Here is an 18,444-nt window from a genome sequence, read left to right as displayed (position 1 = left end):
AGTATTCGGCCCCCTTGAACTTTGACCTTTTGCCACATTTCAGGCTTCAAACATAAAGATATAAAACTGTATTTTTTTGTGAAGAATCAACAAGTGGGACACAATCATGAAGTGGAACGACATTTATTGGATATTTCAAACTTTTTTAACAAATCAAAAACTGAAAAATTGGGCGTGCAAAATTATTCAGCCCCCTTAAAACCTCTTACTTCTACCCCCTCCTTTTTCGAACATTCTGTTAAAAATCGCGCAACTTTTCAGCGTCCTGCTACTCATGCCAGGAATATAGTATATGCATATGATTAGTATGTGTGGATAGAAAACACTCTGAAGTTTCTAAAACTGGTTAAATCACGGCTGTGACTATAACAGATCGTGTGTTTCATTGAAAAATGCAAGAAAAACTGCTCTCTGAAAGCTAAAAATAATTTCCATAAGTCACTTCCACGAGTTGTTAAAAGAGAACAGAATTTAATATCAACCTGCCTGCAATTCATACAAATTCCACACGATGTCGCCATTGTCGTCATTTTCAATTGAATTAATTGTTGGAAAATCCATCTATCTGGCATCCATTTTCCCAGTCTTCACCCGGATGTTGTTAATGAAGACATTAGCAGCCATTGATTTGCAAGCGAAGACCTATTGAATATACATCGCCCTGTAATCATTTTGATAGATTATAAACGTTTACTAATACCTAAAGTTGGATTACAAAAGGATTTCGAAGTGTTTTGTGAAAGTTTATCGTCGACTTTTTTAATTTTAAAAAATGACGCAACGTTTAAAAACGATGTTTTTTTCTGAATGACACAGCTTCCATACAAAGCTATTTTGGGTATATATGGACCGATTTAAACGAAAAAAGTGATGTTTATGGGGCATATAGGAGTGCCAAGAAAGAAGCTCGTCAAAGGTAATGAATGTTTTATATTTTATTTCTGCGTTTTGGGTAGCGCCGGCTACCGCAAAATCTGTTGTTTACGTGTCGTGCTGGCATTTTGGGGGGTGCATGCTATCAGATAATAGCTTCTCATGCTTTCGCCGAAAAGCATTTTAAAAATCTGACTTGCTGGCTAGGTTCACAACGAGTGTAGCTTTAATTCAATACCCTGCTTGTGAATTTTGATCAAGGATTGAGTTGTAACGAGTACATTTAGCATTTAGCGTAGCGCATTTGCATTTCCAGGTGCATACTTGAGACGTCTGCGTCTCAAGTATGGTCAAGAAGTTAAGTTAATACTTTGTAGCGCCACCTTTTGCTGCGATTACAGCTGTAAGTCGCTTGGGGTATGTCTCTATCAGTTTTGCACATCGAGAGACTGACATTTTTTCCCATTCCTCCTTGCAAAGCAGCTCGAACTCAGTGAGGTTGGATGGAGAGCATTTGTGAACAGCAGTTTTCAGTTCTTTCCACAGACGAGTGTAGCTTTAATTCAATACCCTGCTTGTGAATTTTGATCAAGGATTGAGTTGTAACGAGTACATTTAGCATTTAGCGTAGCGCATTTGCATTTCCAGGTGCATACTTGAGACGTCTGCGTCTCAAGTATGGTCAAGAAGTTAAGTTAATACTTTGTAGCGCCACCTTTTGCTGCGATTACAGCTGTAAGTCGCTTGGGGTATGTCTCTATCAGTTTTGCACATCGAGAGACTGACATTTTTTCCCATTCCTCCTTGCAAAGCAGCTCGAACTCAGTGAGGTTGGATGGAGAGCATTTGTGAACAGCAGTTTTCAGTTCTTTCCACAGATTCTCGATTGGATTCAGGTCTGGACTTTGACTTGGCCATTCTAACACCTGGATATGTTTATTTTTGAACCATTCCATTGTAGATTTTGCTTTATGTTTTGGATCATTGTCTTGTTGGAAGACAAATCTCCATCCCAGTCTCGGGTCTTTTGCAGACTCCATCAGGTTTTCTTCCAGAATGGTCCTGTATTTGGCTCCATCCATCTTCCCATCAATTTTAACCATCTTCCCTGTCCCTGCTGAAGAAAAGCAGGCCCAAACCATGATGCTGCCACCACCATGTTTGACAGTGGGGATGGTGTGTTCAGGGTGATGAGCTGTGTTGCTTTTACGCCAAACATAACGTTTTGCATTGTTGCCAAAAAGTTCAATTTTGGTTTCATCTGACCAGAGCACCTTCTTCCACATGTTTGGTGTGTCTCCCAGGTGGCTTGTGGCAAACTTTAAATGACACTTTTTATGGATATCTTTAAGAAATGGCTTTCTTCTTGCCACTCTTCCATAAAGGCCAGATTCCATTCCACTTCCATTTCAATATTATTGCTTGCACAGTGCTCCTTGGGATGTTTAAAGCTTGGGAAATCTTTTTGTATCCAAATCCGGCTTTAAACTTCTTCACAACAGTATCTCGGACCTGCCTGGTGTGTTCCTTGTTCTTCATGATGCACTCTGCGCTTTTAACGGACCTCTGAGACTATCACAGTGCAGGTGCATTTATACGGAGACTTGATTACACACAGGTGGATTGTATTTATCATCATTAGTCATTTAGGTCAACATTGGATCATTCAGAGATCCTCACTGAACTTCTGGAGAGAGTTTGCTGCACTGAAAGTAAAGGGGCTGAATAATTTTGCACGCCCAATTTTTCCGTTTTTGATTTGTTAAAAAAGTTTGAAATATCCAATAAATGTCGTTCCACTTCATGATTGTGTCCCACTTGTTGTTGATTCTTCACAAAAAAATACAGTTTTATATCTTTGTTTGAAGCCTGAAATGTGGCAAAAGGTCGCAAAGTTCAAGGGGGCCGAATACTTTCGCAAGGCACTGTAAAGGTGAAATAAAAAATGTATTTTTTGTTGTTGTCACGAGTCAACGTAAACACACTATTATTTGGAGTGGTAAACCTTATTTGGAGTGGTCATCTGACAAAACACACTCCAGTTTATCCTTTACTTATTTTGACGTCCAACTCTCCAGTTACATTTGAACTTGGAAATTTACATACACTTAGGTTGGAGTCATTAAAACGAGTTTTTCAACGACTCCACAAATTTCTTGTTAATAAATTAGTTTTGGCAAGTCGGTTAGGGCATCTACTTTGTGCATGACACAAGTAATTTTTCCCAACAATTGTTCACAGACAGATTATTTCAATTATAATTCACTGCATCACAATTCCAGTGGGTCAGAAGCTGACACACACTAAGTTGACTTTGCCTTTAAACAGCTTGGAAAATTCCAGGAAACAATGTCATGGCTTTAGAAACTTCTGATATGCTAATTGACATCATTTGAGTCAATTGGAGGTGTACCTGTGGATATATTTCAAGGCCTACCTTCAAACCCAGTGCCTCTTTGCTTGACATCATGGGTAAATCAAATAAAAAAATCAACCAAGACCTCAGACAAAAATTGTATACCTCCACAAGTCTGGTTCATCCTTGGGAGAAATTTCCAAACGCCTGAAGGTACCACGTTCATCTGTACAAACAGTACTACACAAGTATAAACACCATGGGACCCCGCAGCCATCATACCGATCAGGAAGGAGACACGTTCTGTCTCCTAGAGATGAACGTACTTTAGTGCGAAAAGTGCAAATCAATCCCAGAACAGCAGCAAAGGACCCTGTGAAGATGCTGGAGGAAACCGGTACAAAGGTATCTATATTCACAGTAAAACAAGTCCTATATAACAACATAACCTGAAAGGCCGCTCAGCAAGGAAGAAGCCACTGCTCCAAAACCGCCATAAAAAAGCCAGACTACGGTTTGCAACTGCACATGGGGACAAAGAGGGAAATTGAGGGCATCTAGCTTCAATTGTAGGACTGCCGGGGTGTTAAGCATATCCCAGTTTAGGTCACCTAACAGAACAAACTCTGAAGATAGATGGGGGGGCAATCAATTCACATATGGTGTCCAGAGCACAGCTGGGAGCTGAGATGGGTTTATAACAGGCGGCAACAGTGAGAGACTTATTTCTGGAGAGATTCATTTTTAAAATTAGAAGCTCGAACTGTTTGGGCATATACCTGGAAAGTATGACAGAACTTTGCAGGCTATCTCTGCAGTAGATTGCAACTCCTCCCTCTTTGGCAGTTCTATCTTAACAGAAAATGTAGTTGGGGATGAAAATCTTTGAATTTTTGGTGGCCTTCCTAAACCATGATTCAGACATGGCAAGGACATCCGGGTTGGTGGAGTTACCTAGCCCCAGTGCTAAAGCAGTGAGTAAAACAAACTAAGAGACGAGGCTTCTGATGTTAACATGCATTAAACCAAGGATTTTTCAGTTACAGAAGTCAACAAATGAGAGCGACTGGGGACATGCAGGGCCTGTGTTAACCTCCACATCACCCGAGGAACAGAGGAGGAGTAGGATGAGGATGCGGCTAAAGGCTATCAAAACTGGTCGTCTAGTATGTTGGGGACAGAATAAAAGGAGCAGATTTCTGGGCGTGGTGGGATAGGTTCAGGACATAATGTACAGATGGGTATGGTAGGGTGCGGGTACATTGGAGGCAAACCCAGGCAGTGAGTGACAATAAGACGGGTTGCATCTCTGGACGCAGTTATGCTGGGTGAGGTCACCGCATGTGTGGGAGGTGGGACGAAGGAGGTATCTGAGGCATGTTGAGTGGGACCGGGGGCTCCACAGTGAACTAAAACAATGATAACTATCCTAAACAACAGTATTCAAGGCATATTGACATTTGAGAGAGACAAAGCGAGGCATAAAGCAATCACAGGTGTTGATTGGGAGAGCTAGCTAAGACAACAACAGCTAATTAGCTAAGACAACAACAACAGGTAAAATGGCGATGAATCAGCGGAGAGGGAGACGGTCCATTCATAAAGAAGTAGTAGGTCTTTAAAAAAGTTATCTTTGATAGGCTTGCACCCAGAAAGAAGTGGTAGGTATTTTAAAAAGTTCTCATTGGTAGGCCTGCACCCAGAAAGAAGTGGTAGGTATTTTAAAAAGTTTTCATTGGTAGGCCTGCACCCAGAAAGAAGTGGTAGGTATTTTAAAAAGTTATCATTGGTAGTCCTGCACCGCTGACAAGTACAGTATGTAGGCTATTCCATGTACAGTGATTTGCATTGTGGCCAATTATTTGACCTTGGAACATATTGTAGAACCCACATTTCATGCAAATTCCACTTAAATATGAACAAATATGAACTATTTTTCAAATATTATGAATAAATACAAGGTATTGACACATTTCTGCTATTACATGGGGGACTTTTATTTTGAACATTTCTTAAGTCATTTTTTTGTGTTGCTGGCGATACGCTGATAAACCAACCATTGGTTGAGAATAACAGAGCTCTCCATGTTAAACGAATGGGGGGCAAGAGATGTGAATTGTTTTGCTTTCAAGAAACGGGTGTCATTGAAAGGAGTGATTACTGGGGTAGCGGTAAATGTGAAGGGGAAAATCACGGGTCTTTGCCCAACAAAGTGATCCTGTATGAGCTTTTGTGCTTAATACATTACATTGTTACAGGTGTCAAGCTTATGGGCATGTGGCAGCAGTGTGTGGGAGGGAGGTTCCTAGATGTGAGAAGTGTGCAGAAGGGCTTGAGACAAAGGAATGTGTAGTATTGGGGAAAGTAGTGGGACAGTATGTGTTAATTTTAGGAGTGCCTATGGGACTGGGAAACAGAAATGTCCTGTGCGAGAGAGACAGGTTGAGGTTTCCAGGGTTAGAGTAGTGCAGAAGTTGTCATATAATGAGGCAGTGAAGATAGTAGAGGAAGATGGGTCAAGGGGGGGATCATGAGAGGAGTAGTGTGAGTAGTAGATCTGTACCAGTACAGATGGATAAACAAACAAGTGATATACACTACCTGTCAAAAGTTTGGACCCACCTACTCATTCAAGTTTTTAATTTAAAAAAAAAACTATTTTCTACATTGTAGAATAATAGTGAAGACATCAAAATTATGAAATAGCACATATCGAATCATGTAGTAACCAAAAAAGTATTAAAAAAAATCAAAATATATTTTAGATTCTTCAAAGTAGCCACCCTTTGTCTTGATGACAGCTTTGCACTCTCTTGAATGTACAGTACAGATAACCTATGGGGAGAGTTCATGTTAACTAGTGATGAACAATGAAACGGTAAGATACCTATACTGTATTCAACTGGGTCGAGCAGTTAGTGTTTTTGTTGCCCTAGCCTATATCTGGTATGTTCTTTTCCTGACATTATACCTGTTTTTCAACAGGACAATGACCCAACACACCTCCAGGCTGTGTAAGGGCTATTTGACCAAGAAGGAGAGTGATGGAGTGCTGCATCAGATGACCTGGCCTCCACAACCACCCGACCTCAACCCAGTTGAGATGGTTTGGGATGAGTTGGACCACAGAGTGAAGGAAAAGCAGCAAACAAGTGCTCAGAAGATGTGGGAACTCCTTCAAGACTGAAAAGCATTCCTCATGAAGCTGGTTGAGAGAATGCCAGGAGTGTGCAAAGCTGTCATCAAGGCAAAGGGTGGCTACTTTGAAGAATCTCAAATATAAAATATATTTTTGTTCAACACTTTTTTTGGTTACTACATGATTCCATATGTGTTATTTCATAGTTTTGATGTCTTCACTATTATTCTACAATGTAGACAATTATTATAATAAAGAAAACCATGAAATGAGTAGGTGTGTCCAAACTTTTGACTGGTACTGTATGTTTCAGGAAGATTGAATTTTTGGCATTTATAGCAATGGTTATCAACTATCCTGCAGGGATGGAACGTAAGTCACAGAAAATAGAGGTTGTGGTGGCAGCTACAGAGAGTGATTTTTAGGTGTGTGAAACTTGACATCGGAAGAGTTACAGGGTGTGTTAAGTGGCGGTGTCCCATCCATTCTGGTTGTTGGCCTGAAGTAGGACTAAATAGATTTAAATAGTGGAGAATGGTAATTATTATAATTTTTTATGAGTGTAGTGTTAGATGGTAGGGTATTTGTAGTATATACACTGCTCAAAAAAATAAAGGGAACACTAAAATAACACATCCTAGATCTGAATGAATGAAATAATCTTATTAAATACTTTTTTCTTTACATAGTTGAATGTGCTGACAACAAAATCACACAAAAATGATCAAAGGAAATCAAATTTATCAAGCCATGGAGGTCTGGATTTGGAGTCACACTCAAAATTAAAGTGGAAAACCACACTACAGGATGATCCAACTTTGATGTAATGTCCTTAAAACAAGTCAAAATGAGGCTCAGTAGTGTGTGTGGCCTCTACGTGCCTGTATGACCTCCCTACAACACCTGGGCATGCTCCTGATGAGGTGGCGGATGGTCTCCTGAGGGATATCTTCCCCGACCTGGACTAAAGCATCCGCCAACTCCTGGACAGTCTGTGGTGCAATGTGGCGTTGGTGGATGGAGCGAGACATGATGTCCCAGATGTGCTCAATTGGATTCAGGTCTGGGGAACGGGCGGACCAGTCCATGGCATCAATGCCTTCCTCTTGCAGGAACTGCTGACACACTCCAGCCACATGAGGTCTAGCATTGTCTTGCATTAGGAGGAACCCAGGGCCAACCGCACCAGCATATGGTCTCACAAGGGGTCTGAGGATCTCATCTCGGTACCTAATTGCAGTCAGGCTTCCTCTGGCGAGCACATGGAGGCCCCCCAAAGAAATGCCACCCCACACCATGACTGACCCACCGCCAAACCGGTCATGCTGGAGGATGTTGCAGGCAGCAGAACGTTCTCCACAGCGTCTCCAGACTCTGTCACGTCTGTCACATGTGCTCAGTGTGAACCTGCTTTCATCTGTGAAGAGCACAGGGCGCCAGTGGCGAATTTGCCAATCTTGGTGTTCTCTGGCAAATGCCAAACGTCCTGCACGGTGTTGGGCTGTAAGCACAACCCCCACCTGTGGACGTCGGGCCCTCATACCACCCTCATGGAGTCTGTTTCTGACCGTTTGAGCAGATACATGCACATTTGTGGCCTGCTGGAGGTCATTTTGCAGGGCTCTGGCAGTGCTCCTCCTGCTCCTCTTTGCACAAAGGCGGAGGTAGCGGTCCTGCTGCTGGGTTGTTGCCCTCCTACGGCCTCCTCCAAGTCTCCTGATGTACTGGCCTGTTTCCTGGTAGCGCCTCCATGCTCTGAACACTACGCTGACAGACACAGCAAACCTTCTTGCCACAGCTTGCATTGATGTGCCATCCTGGATGAGCTGCACAACCTGAGCCACTTGTGTGGGTTGTAGACTCCATCTCATGCTACCACTAGAGTGAAGCCAGGAAGCATAGGAACTGAGAAGTGGTCTGTGGTCACCACCTGCAGAACCACTCCTTTATTGGGGGTGTCTTGCTAATTGCCTATAATTTCCACCTGTTGTTGTTGTCTGTTCCATTTGCAAAACAGCATGTGAAATTTATTGTCAATCAGTGTTGCTTCCTAAGTGGACAAGTGGACTAAGTGGACTAAGTTGATTTCACAGAAGTGTGATTGACTTGGAGTTACATTGTGTTGTTTAAGTGTTCCCTTTATTTTTTTGAGCAGTGTATATATAAATATATATATATATATTTTTTAAGCAAAGGTTAATAAGGGAGTTATACTCCAGTCTAGTAGGTGGCGGTAATGCAACATTTATTGGATGCCAACCGCGGTTAAACCTCATCGAAGAAGAAGCAGAACGACATGCATAAACTGCATAACATGTTTTGTAATGTTTTTTTATGACAGTTAGCCGTAGTTAGCTCAACACACTCCGAGGCTGTCTTGTGTAAACCATCTACACAGTAACTACATCGCAAAGAAAGGTAAATAATATTTTAGTAAATCATTTTGCATACCCCAGTTATGTATTTCGTCGAAGGAGTTAACTTTGATAACAGCCAAGCTGCTGGAAGTATCAACAACCGTACGATGAATGTCGAGTTTAAATAAACCAGCAACTTTCTGTATTAGTTATGATGTCAGTTCAACAGATAAGTACACAACCCGAAATGTTGAAAGCATTTGATCTAGATAGTGGTTTAATTTAGAATGGAATGCAGTCTGTTTACTATCCTGCATTTTTTTTAGGATGGCTCAAGTGCCCAAAGTTAGACTGGCAGGGGGCTTGGAGATCTGCCGCGTCCTGAACGGCATGTGGCAGGTATCAGGTGCTCATGGTCCGGTGGATCATCCCAAAGCAGGTAAACTGAAAGTAGGGTAAAAGTTTATTCAAAATATTTTTTTTTCACACGTTTTTAGACCTTAAGTGTCTAGCTAATGTCTTATATGAGTGAGTGCCCCACACAATATTTTGTCCAGTTTATTTAACTGAGAACACATTCTAATTTACAGCAACAACCTTGGGAACAGTCACAGGATGAATGAGCCAATTGTAAACTGGGGATGATTAGGTGACTGTATGAGGGCCAGATTGGGAATTTAGCCAGGACTCTAGGGTTAACAATAAGTGCCATGGGATCTTTAATGACCACAGAGAGTCAGGACACCTGTTTAACGTCCCATCCAAAAGACAGCACCCTACCCAGGGTCCCCAATCACTGCCCTGAGGCATTGGGATGGGTTTTTTTTAGACCAGAGGAAAGGGTGCCTCCTACTGGCCCTCCACTTCCAGCAGCATCTAGTCTCCCATCCAGGGTTTGACCAGGACCAACCCTGCTTAGCTTCTGAAGTAAGCCAGCAGTGAGATGCAGGGTAGTATGCTGCTGGCTATAGCTTATCAGTTCCATACAGTTTCAATGGAAAAATGGGTACTATGTAATTTTTTTTTTTTTTAGATGATGCTGCCTATTATAGCAATTTTTACCCACAATTTTTATTTCCCTAACAGTTATTATCAAACCCCCTTTTCCTATTCCAGTGCAGGCGATGCAAGCCTATATTGATGCTGGCCTAACAACTTTTGACATGGCAGATATCTATGGACCAGCGGAGGAGATTTTTGGACGCTTCAACAGCCAGGTATGAATTGTTGTTGTAGCCTACACCACACAAACTCCAGATTATGAACCTGTTGGATTGAAAGTGTATGTACATATTGTAGATTGTATGAACATTGATCTCAGATCTGTGTGTGCAAGTGGAGCAGTACCCCTGAATTGGCACAGGAGGGAGCTAATGTAGCACAGTTGCTATTCGGCGGTTGGGCGGCTCAGTCTCGCTCTCAAGAATCAGGGGAGAGATTGCGTATGGAAGATCAGTAAATTCTCTCACTCTCACTTATACACACACATGAAAAAGCCCTTACACATCAAGCCATAGTCATACACACATTGTCAGATGCACTCTTACACCCACACTCTTTTTTTTTCACCATTAACAATGGTTTTAATTGAAGATTTGATTTGCATCTTCATTTTATGATTCCTATGGGTTTCAGACCTTGTCGGTGCCCAGGCACGCTGCATCTCACACAATTATGACTTGGATGTGTTTTGACACCTGGAATAATGTCCTCTGAGAATGCTTCCCAACACCAACCTCTCTGAGGATTGAATCACCTGTCTGTAATTAGATACATCTGCTCTCACGTGTGAAACCGAGAGATTTATATGGTCTCTCACATCTGACTGAAAAGTGTCTGAGATCTTTGAGGAGATTATGTGGACTGAGTGTGTTATTATATGAAGTGTGCTACACAACCAGACTGAGTACATTTTATGAATAAATGTCAGTGTCTTTTCACCGATGGCACGGAATGCAATTGTAGCATTCTGTTTTCTAGCTGAAATGGAAACCCAGCTGTGATGCTGCATCACCCCTGCAAGGTTTGACCAAATGGGTGCCACGACCTGGACCAATGGACCGCAAGGTGAGTCTTTAATACAGACTAGTGTGTGAAAAATCATCCTGCAAGTTGTCCACCATCCATTAAAATCTGAAATCTAAATACTGTGTGTCACACCCACCAATTAACAATTAGAACTGCTTGAGGGCAGTGTCTCAGGACAACTTTCAGCTATGTGTGAGACTCCCTTATCTGATTCTATTCTGAGGTGTCTGTTTTGGTTCAACTCTGTGAGAGACTCCCTTATCTGATTCTATTCTGAGGTGTCTGTTCTGGTTCAGCTCTGTCACTTGGCTGAAACAAAAGCCTGCACCCTCACCAGCCATAACAGGGTAAGATAACTCACGCCTGGTGTAGACATCTTTAATATGTCTCGTCACTAGGTTGTGGAGAAGGCGTTGCAGCGTTCCATGGCCCGTATGCAGGTGGATTCTCTGGACTGTGTGCAGTTCCACTGGTGGGACTACAGCGATAATAGATACCTGCATGCCCTGGGGCACCTGTCTGACCTGCAGCAGGATGGACTTATACGTAGGTCATCTTATATAACCATTTACTAATCCCATGCACACAAGCTCTTTGTTAAGATTCACAGTTCAGCCATGTACCTTGTGTACTTGTTGATGAGCTGAGCCTGTTTGTCAAGTTTAGATGTACTCCTTATTTTCTTACTCTTCAGGAGAGCTGGCCCTTACCAACTTTGACACTCAGAGGCTTGAGGAGATCACAAACAAAGGGATCAGAATCTCCAGTAACCAGGTACAGTGCCTGCTCCCTCATTCCCTCATTTGTTTGCTCCGTCTTTCTCTCGCTTTCTCACAAGCTTAATGGGAGGCAATTTCCTTTTGCCTTATAGAGTATTGTGAAATCTGTGCATGTTCAGTACATTAGTCTGCGTCAGCGTTCAGTATGTCCAGTATTAATGTCCAGTGATGTTTCCTCCCAGGTGCAGTACTCTCTGATTGACCAGCGGCCCGCTGCTAAGATGGAGGCGGTCTGCCTGTCTCACGGCATCCAGCTCCTCACCTATGGAACTCTGGGTGAGGACCGGTCTGAGGTCATATGGGATTAAGTCATCGCGGCTACGGCTCTACTCCTACTGCTGCTTTTTGGCTGCTCTAGATCATCAGGCGTTTGCCATTTAAGAGGATGAAGAAGCACAAGCATTAATGTCACTGCACTGAGAGAGTCAGTGGCTTCTACACCTGCATTGCTTGCTGTTTGGGGTTTTAGACTGGGTTTCTGTACAGCACTTTGAGATATCAGCTGATGTACGAAGGGCTAGATAAATACATTTGATTTGATTTAGTGGTGAAGGGTTAGATTAGGTCCCAGTTAGCCTGGCCCAGGTCTGTATGGGGTTTAGCCTACCCATCTGACCCATAGATCTAGACCAGGCTAGCTCACAGTTACTGTTGCAACCTTAGTGACCGGTTATGGTCTGTTTTTTTTCAAGTTATGTGATTTACGATATTATATCGTAAATCACATCGTAAATCACATAACTTTAGACAGACCCATAAGCGCTCCTTCTAGTCATGGTATTCTTAATATTCTGATCTGATAATGACTGACTCTCGCATAAGTCCGTAATGAAAAATATAACGTACTCTCGCCAGATATATTGGGAAAGAAATCTGAGATACTGCATGCTTTGCTTTGATGCATAATGGTTATTAGTATTACTGAAATTAGCAAGTTGTTTAATATAGCGTTAGAGATTTTAGAAATCCTTTCCATATTGACTCTTGCAATGTGGGGTGTAGTGATATAAAATGGTGGCAATCTAAGATGGAGTCCAAACTGACGATGCGTCTCTGCTGTTTCTCTGCTTCCCTCTTCACCCTATCTCCTCTCTTCCTCATCTTTACCCTGTCTTTGTCTCTCTTTCTTTATCCAACCCCTCCCTCCATCTTTTTAAACCTCCATCGCTCGGTCCCCCCTCTATTTCTCAGCCGGTGGCCTACTCTCAGAGCGCTATCTGGGGAAGGCGGAGCCTACAAGCAGGGTGGAGCTCAACACGGCCTCCCTCAGTAAATACAAGAAGGTGATTGATGGCTGGGGAGGATGGGGGCTGTTCCAGGAGCTGCTGGTTGTCTTGGACAGTGTTGCCCAGGGCCACAGCTGCTCCATTGCCAACGTGGCTACTCGCTACATTCTGGACCGGCCAGCAGTGGCTGGAGTCATCGTGGGCTGTCGTCTCGGTGTTGCTGGGGCGGAACACATCAAGGACAGCCTGCACAGCTGCAGCCCAGAGTTGGAGCTCACGGCGCAAGACCTGCGCACCATCGACGGCGTGCTGCAGCGCTCGTGTGACCTCATGAGCCTTATCGGAGATTGTGGAGACGAGTACAGGAACTAGAGGAGAATAGAGAAGATGGACCAGAGCATCTGGGTTGGAGGGAAGTAGAGATGGGGTACTGGAGGAAGAACATGTAAATGTGTGAATAAATGTTTGTATAGATGATGGTGGGAAGTTAGAGGATTGCAGGAGTAGAAGGAAATGTGGTGGGAAGAGAAGGCATGGGGGGCTGAAACTGAAAATGACAGATGGGAGGGGCATGAGGGGGAATGACAGCATGAACTATGACAGGGCACACAGATATACAGCATTTTATTTTTAAAAATAGTGTCAACGTGTAATAAATGTTACCCTGTACCCATATAATTAAGAATGTAATGTATATAGCGTCATTATGTCTCTGTGTATGGAAAGGGCTTTTAAGTAAAATAAGATCTTGACCTAAAGCAGCTTGTTTAATTTACAATACGCACAATAGTTATTGATATTTTTGTAAAAAGCCTCTTCCTGTACTCTTTCATGACAGCTCTTCAGACAAGGAGAAAATAGTTATTTCTGTTGCATTACTCAAAAGATGGAAATGTCTCTGTGTTTGAGGTGGTCTGTGGTGGACTCTGTGTTTGAGGTGGTCTGTGGTGGACTCTGTGTTTGAGGTGGTCTGTGGTGGTCTCTGTGCTTGAGGTGGTCTCTGTGTTTGAGGTGGTCTGTGGTGGACCTTTGTTTGCAGTATGCTGGTGTTGTGTTTGTTTGAGGATTACTAGGGTAGAAGATGTGGGCAGGCCTGTCTGGGGAACAGTTTCACTAGGGAAGTAGATCATGGTGGAGTCCTCTGATGTTCCTTAACAGAGCTAGCTGACCGGCTGTTCACTCAAGGGTGGATATACGCAAACAGGAGGGGTCAGAGGCAGATTTGGGGAGGGGGTAGCACTGAGGGGCAATCAGATGACATTCTAGAAGATTGGGGGTGGGTGCCAGCTGGGGGGCAGGGGTATTTCGGGGGTGGGGGGGGGTTCTCCATCTCTTGTAACTGTGGTAACGAGGCAGTGATACTGTACAAGAGACAGATGCTCTCTCTAATGACCATGAGGATTCCCCCAGACTGCCACTATCGCAGCTGCTGCAACTCACAGGGAGGGTACCCACAGCCTGGGGTTAAAGGTCAGATACAAGATCACATGTGGGGAAACCCACATTAGGGTAGAGTACAGTGAGTACCATGGACTATGACATCCAGTAAAACTACAGTCTCTCACCAAGGGACTGAGTTTAGCCTGCTTCAGTGTGCCTCAGACTCTCACCAAGGGACTGAGTTTAGCCTGCTTCAGTGTGCCTCAGACTCTCACCAAGGGACTGAGTTTAGCCTGCTTCAGTGTGCCTCAGACTCTCACCAAGGGACTGAGTTTAGCCTGCTTCAGTGTGCCTCAGACTCTCACCAAGGGACTGAGTTTAGCCTGCTTCAGTGTGCCTCAGACTCTCACCAAGGGACTGAGTTTAGCCTGCTTCAGTGTGCCTCAGACTCTCACCAAGGGACTGAGTTTAGCCTGCTTTAGTGTGCCTCAGACTCTCACCAAGGGACTGAGTTTAGCCTGCTTCAGTGTGCCTCAGACTCTCACCAAGGGACTGAGTTTAGCCTGCTTCAGTGTGCCTCAGACTCTCACCAAGGGACTGAGTTTAGCCTGCTTCAGTGTGCCTCAGACTCTCACCAAGGGACTGAGTTTAGCCTGCTTCAGTGTGCCTCAGACTCTCACCAAGGGACTGAGTTTAGCCTGCTTCAGTGTGCCTCAGACTCTCACCAAGGGACTGAGTTTAGCCTGCTTCAGTGTGCCTCAGACTCTCACCAAGGGACTGAGTTTAGCCTGCTTCAGTGTGCCTCAGACTCTCACCAAGGGACTGAGTTTAGCCTGCTTCAGTGTGCCTCAGACTCTCACCAAGGGACTGAGTTTAGCCTGCTTTAGTGTGCCTCAGACTCTCACCAAGGGACTGAGTTTAGCCTGCTTCAGTGTGCCTCAGACTCTCACCAAGGGACTGAGTTTAGCCTGATTTAGTGTGCCTCAGACTCTCACCAAGGGACTGAGTTTAGCCTGCTTCAGTGTGCCTCAGACTCTCACCAAGGGACTGAGTTTAGCCTGCTTCAGTGTGCCTCAGACTCTCACCAAGGGACTGAGTTTAGCCTGCTTCAGTGTGCCTCAGACTCTCACCAAGGGACTGAGTTTAGCCTGCTTTAGTGTGCCTCAGACTCTCACCAAGGGACTGAGTTTAGCCTGCTTCAGTGTGCCTCAGACTCTCACCAAGGGACTGAGTTTAGCCTGCTTCAGTGTGCCTCAGACTCTCACCAAGGGACTGAGTTTAGCCTGCTTTAGTGTGCCTCAGACTCTCACCAAGGGACTGAGTTTAGCCTGCTTCAGTGTGCCTCAGACTCTCACCAAGGGACTGAGTTTAGCCTGCTTCAGTGTGCCTCAGACTCTCACCAAGGGACTGAGTTTAGCCTGCTTCAGTGTGCCTCAGACTAAGGGCTCAATTCAATCAGATCCGCTTTAACCAATATCCACATAGTAGTTGTTTTGGCAGTGTCGGAGGTGGAACTACATTAGAGCTGTCAAATCCACAAGTGACTCCTGGAATTACACCTACAGTAAAGCAGACATTGCCTGCATAAAGTCGCATTAACAGAAATCCCATGCAGCCTTGTTTACAAGTTCAAACAGTGGAATGTGAGATGTAATCTACACGTCCATTAGGCTGATAGAAATCTTCATTATTTAGTTGAATAATCTTTCAATTTGAGTGTAATTATCTCGTTCTGAACTTCTAATGTGAGTGGGGCGGGTGGGTGTGGCTTAGTGACAATGATTTGACGTCTTCAACGCAGTTCCACCTCCTAAACCGCCAAAACATCCGCATCGCTATTGTCAGTTAACACTTGATCTGATTGAATCTAGGCCCTAAACACCTTGTTTACCCCAGCACAGTGGTCTTCAGGTTAGTGCGACAGCAGCCATGTGTGGTTGGTATTATATTTCTGTGGTGGGCTACTGTGTATCTAATCAGCTGTCCTCTCTCTCATCTTGTTGGATGACCCTATGTTTAAAGAGTATCTCTATCTGCAGTTTCATGCACACATACATGCTGATGTGCCCTTGAATCTTTCAATAGGCTTTTTAATTATTAAAACAAATGAAATATGCACAGCACGAGGTGGGTGGTGGATATGTCCTTGTATGTTCAGCTCTCAATGCAGCATGCATACAGGGCCCGTAGTCCAGACTATCAGCAGACACACTGCACCAGATTTGATCAGGTATGGCTCAAGTCAATGTGTGTCTTGTGTTTTATTTGGTATTTTTATTGAATATTAAAACATTCAATATACCTGCAGTGAAGCCAATCAACATTTACATTCAGTCATCAAGCAGACTCCCATGCAGAGCGATCCACAGGGGCAACCAGAGTCAAGTGCCCTGCCCAAGGGCACGTCGACAGATCTCCCACCATGTCAAATAGGGGTCTAGAATCAGCGACCTATCGGCCACCGGCCCATCTCCCAACCGCCAGGCCACCAACCATCCAAGATCCCCCCCACAGTTCCCCGAGAGCTTCCCCTTGACCATCCAAGACCCCCCCCCCAAAAAAAAACTCCCTCCACTCCCCACCCCCAAATAATTCTGTACATTCATTTTTGCTGAAAAGCAGTCTTGAATCTTGAATCTTGCATAATTTTATATATCAACTCATACACCCTGTGCCATGGAATCGGTACATCAAACACCTTTTCTCAGCTATTTTGCAGTCTGTATGGCACAGCTGTCAACATCCTGGTCCTCAAATTAAAGTGGTATACTTTCCTATTTATGCTATTTTTATTTCTCTATCAGTTTTAATCCTTTATATTGGGCAGACAGACCAGTTCCCTACCTCCTCCTGCTGCCACCTGCCTCCTCCATTTTCAGGGTAGTATTGTAATCAATTGGTTGTAATCTTGGATTGATCAGGCCTTCCCATACACATCCGATAACTTCATGAAAGACATACAGTACCAGTCAAAAGTTTGGATGTCTTCACTATTATTCTACAATGTAGACAATAGTAAAATAAAGAAAAACCCTTGAATGAGTAGGTGTCCAAACTTTAGACTGCTACTGTAACTCTATCACTCCAATTTGCAATATAATTTAAAAACAAAATACCCTTTTCAAACATATTTTCCATAAATACAGGTCTTTTATCAACCACCACATTTGAGTTCAACCATAACATTTGTTGTAATATTTGTTCTAATTAATAGAAAATGAGACATGGCAAGCTACACAAAGGCAAAAAGGCTATTTTTAAACAATGGATGAGCTTTTCTTAGTAATCTACTTGAGAACCATTTTGGGTTCAAGTAAAACTTTTATATAAGTGAAGCTTTTAAAGAGAGGTTTAGTGCTTTTATATTTAATATCGAACCATCCAGTTCATGTTCACTATATAGATAGGCACGCTTTATGTTTTCTGGCTTAGCATTCCAGATAAAGCTAAATATTTTTTGCTCATATGATTTGAAAAACAAATCATCAGGAGTAGGCAGCGCCATAAGTGAGTAAACTGAGATATGACTAAGTAGTTCATCAGTGTCGTTTTTCCATAAATAGACAGGTATTTACCTCTCCATGGTTGCAGGATCTTGTCTATGTTTACAAGTATTCTATTGAAATTCATTGTGGAGAGCTCATTTATATATTTTGCTATATGAATACTAATTATGTCTACTTCACCATCAGCCCATTTTATAGGTAAACTGCAGGGTAATGTAAAAGTTGTATTTTCTAAAGATCCAATACATAATGTGGCACACATAATTAGGTTAAAATTGAGAGAGGCCAGAAAAGTGAACTAGATCTTCAATGAGACATTGCAGGGATCTCGCTTGCGGACTAGATACATGGATTCCTTTGTTTTTATGCCTTGGATTTCTAATCCTCCAATGTTGTTATTTGATCTGATTTGAATACCACTTGAGGATCCGACCCTTTTTTTCAATTTTCACCTATAATGACATACTCAAATTTAACTGCCCATAGCTCAATACCTGAAGCAAGGATATGCATATTCTTGATAACATTTGAATGGAAACACTTAATTTTATGGAAATGCGAAATTAATATAGGAGAATATAACACATTAGATCTGATAAAAGATAATACAAAGAAAAAAACGTTTTTTGTACCATCATTTTGAAACACAAGAGAAAGGCCATAATGCATTATTTCAGTCCAGGCGCAATTTACATTTTGGCAACTAGATGGCAGCAGTGTATGTGCAAAGTTTTAGACTGATCCAATGAACCATATCTGTTCAAAATGTTGTGTCAAGACTTCCCAAATGTTCCTAATTG

At 43.0% G+C, this 18,444-nt stretch overlaps 2 protein-coding genes across 2 annotated transcripts; both read left to right on the top strand.

The window, feature by feature from the left end:
- Positions 1–8,608: 8,608 nt before the first annotated feature.
- On the top strand, positions 8,609–16,256 carry LOC139368735 (uncharacterized). The gene is made up of 8 exons (XM_071108032.1): positions 8,609–8,786; positions 9,052–9,164; positions 9,842–9,942; positions 10,706–10,792; positions 11,152–11,299; positions 11,448–11,527; positions 11,715–11,808; positions 12,724–16,256. The coding sequence occupies exons 2-8, from the start codon at positions 9,053–9,055 to the stop codon at positions 13,128–13,130; spliced, it is 1,029 nt and encodes a 342-aa protein (XP_070964133.1). The 5' UTR covers positions 8,609–8,786; position 9,052; the 3' UTR covers positions 13,131–16,256.
- Positions 14,153–15,608, top strand: LOC139367348 (mucin-21-like). Its single transcript, XM_071105552.1, has 3 exons — positions 14,153–14,228; positions 14,386–15,071; positions 15,126–15,608. Exons 1-3 carry the CDS (start codon positions 14,153–14,155, stop codon positions 15,606–15,608), a joined length of 1,245 nt encoding a protein of 414 aa, XP_070961653.1.
- Positions 16,257–18,444: the final 2,188 nt, after the last annotated feature.

Source organism: Oncorhynchus clarkii, chromosome 16 (genome assembly GCF_045791955.1).
Source record: "Oncorhynchus clarkii lewisi isolate Uvic-CL-2024 chromosome 16, UVic_Ocla_1.0, whole genome shotgun sequence".
NCBI classification, from domain to species: Eukaryota; Metazoa; Chordata; class Actinopteri; order Salmoniformes; family Salmonidae; genus Oncorhynchus; species Oncorhynchus clarkii.
Note: the sequence above shows the minus strand (reverse complement) of the source record. Positions and strands in the feature narration are given on the sequence as shown.

Bases quoted from the DNA above. Each gene is read 5' to 3' on its own strand.
- LOC139368735 (XM_071108032.1), top strand. From the start codon at position 9,053: ATGGCTCAAGTGCCCAAAGTTAGACTGGCAGGGGGCTTGGAGATCTGC. The intron at 9,165-9,841 runs GTAAACTGAAAG...TTCCTATTCCAG, and splicing joins GGTGGATCATCCCAAAGCAG to TGCAGGCGATGCAAGCCTAT. The intron at 10,793-11,151 runs GTGAGTCTTTAA...TCTCGTCACTAG, and splicing joins CTGGACCAATGGACCGCAAG to GTTGTGGAGAAGGCGTTGCA.
- LOC139367348 (XM_071105552.1), top strand. From the start codon at position 14,153: ATGAGGATTCCCCCAGACTGCCACTATCGCAGCTGCTGCAACTCACAG. The intron at 14,229-14,385 runs GTCAGATACAAG...GACTGAGTTTAG, and splicing joins CCCACAGCCTGGGGTTAAAG to CCTGCTTCAGTGTGCCTCAG. The intron at 15,072-15,125 runs GTGCCTCAGACT...AGTGTGCCTCAG, and splicing joins TGAGTTTAGCCTGCTTCAGT to ACTCTCACCAAGGGACTGAG.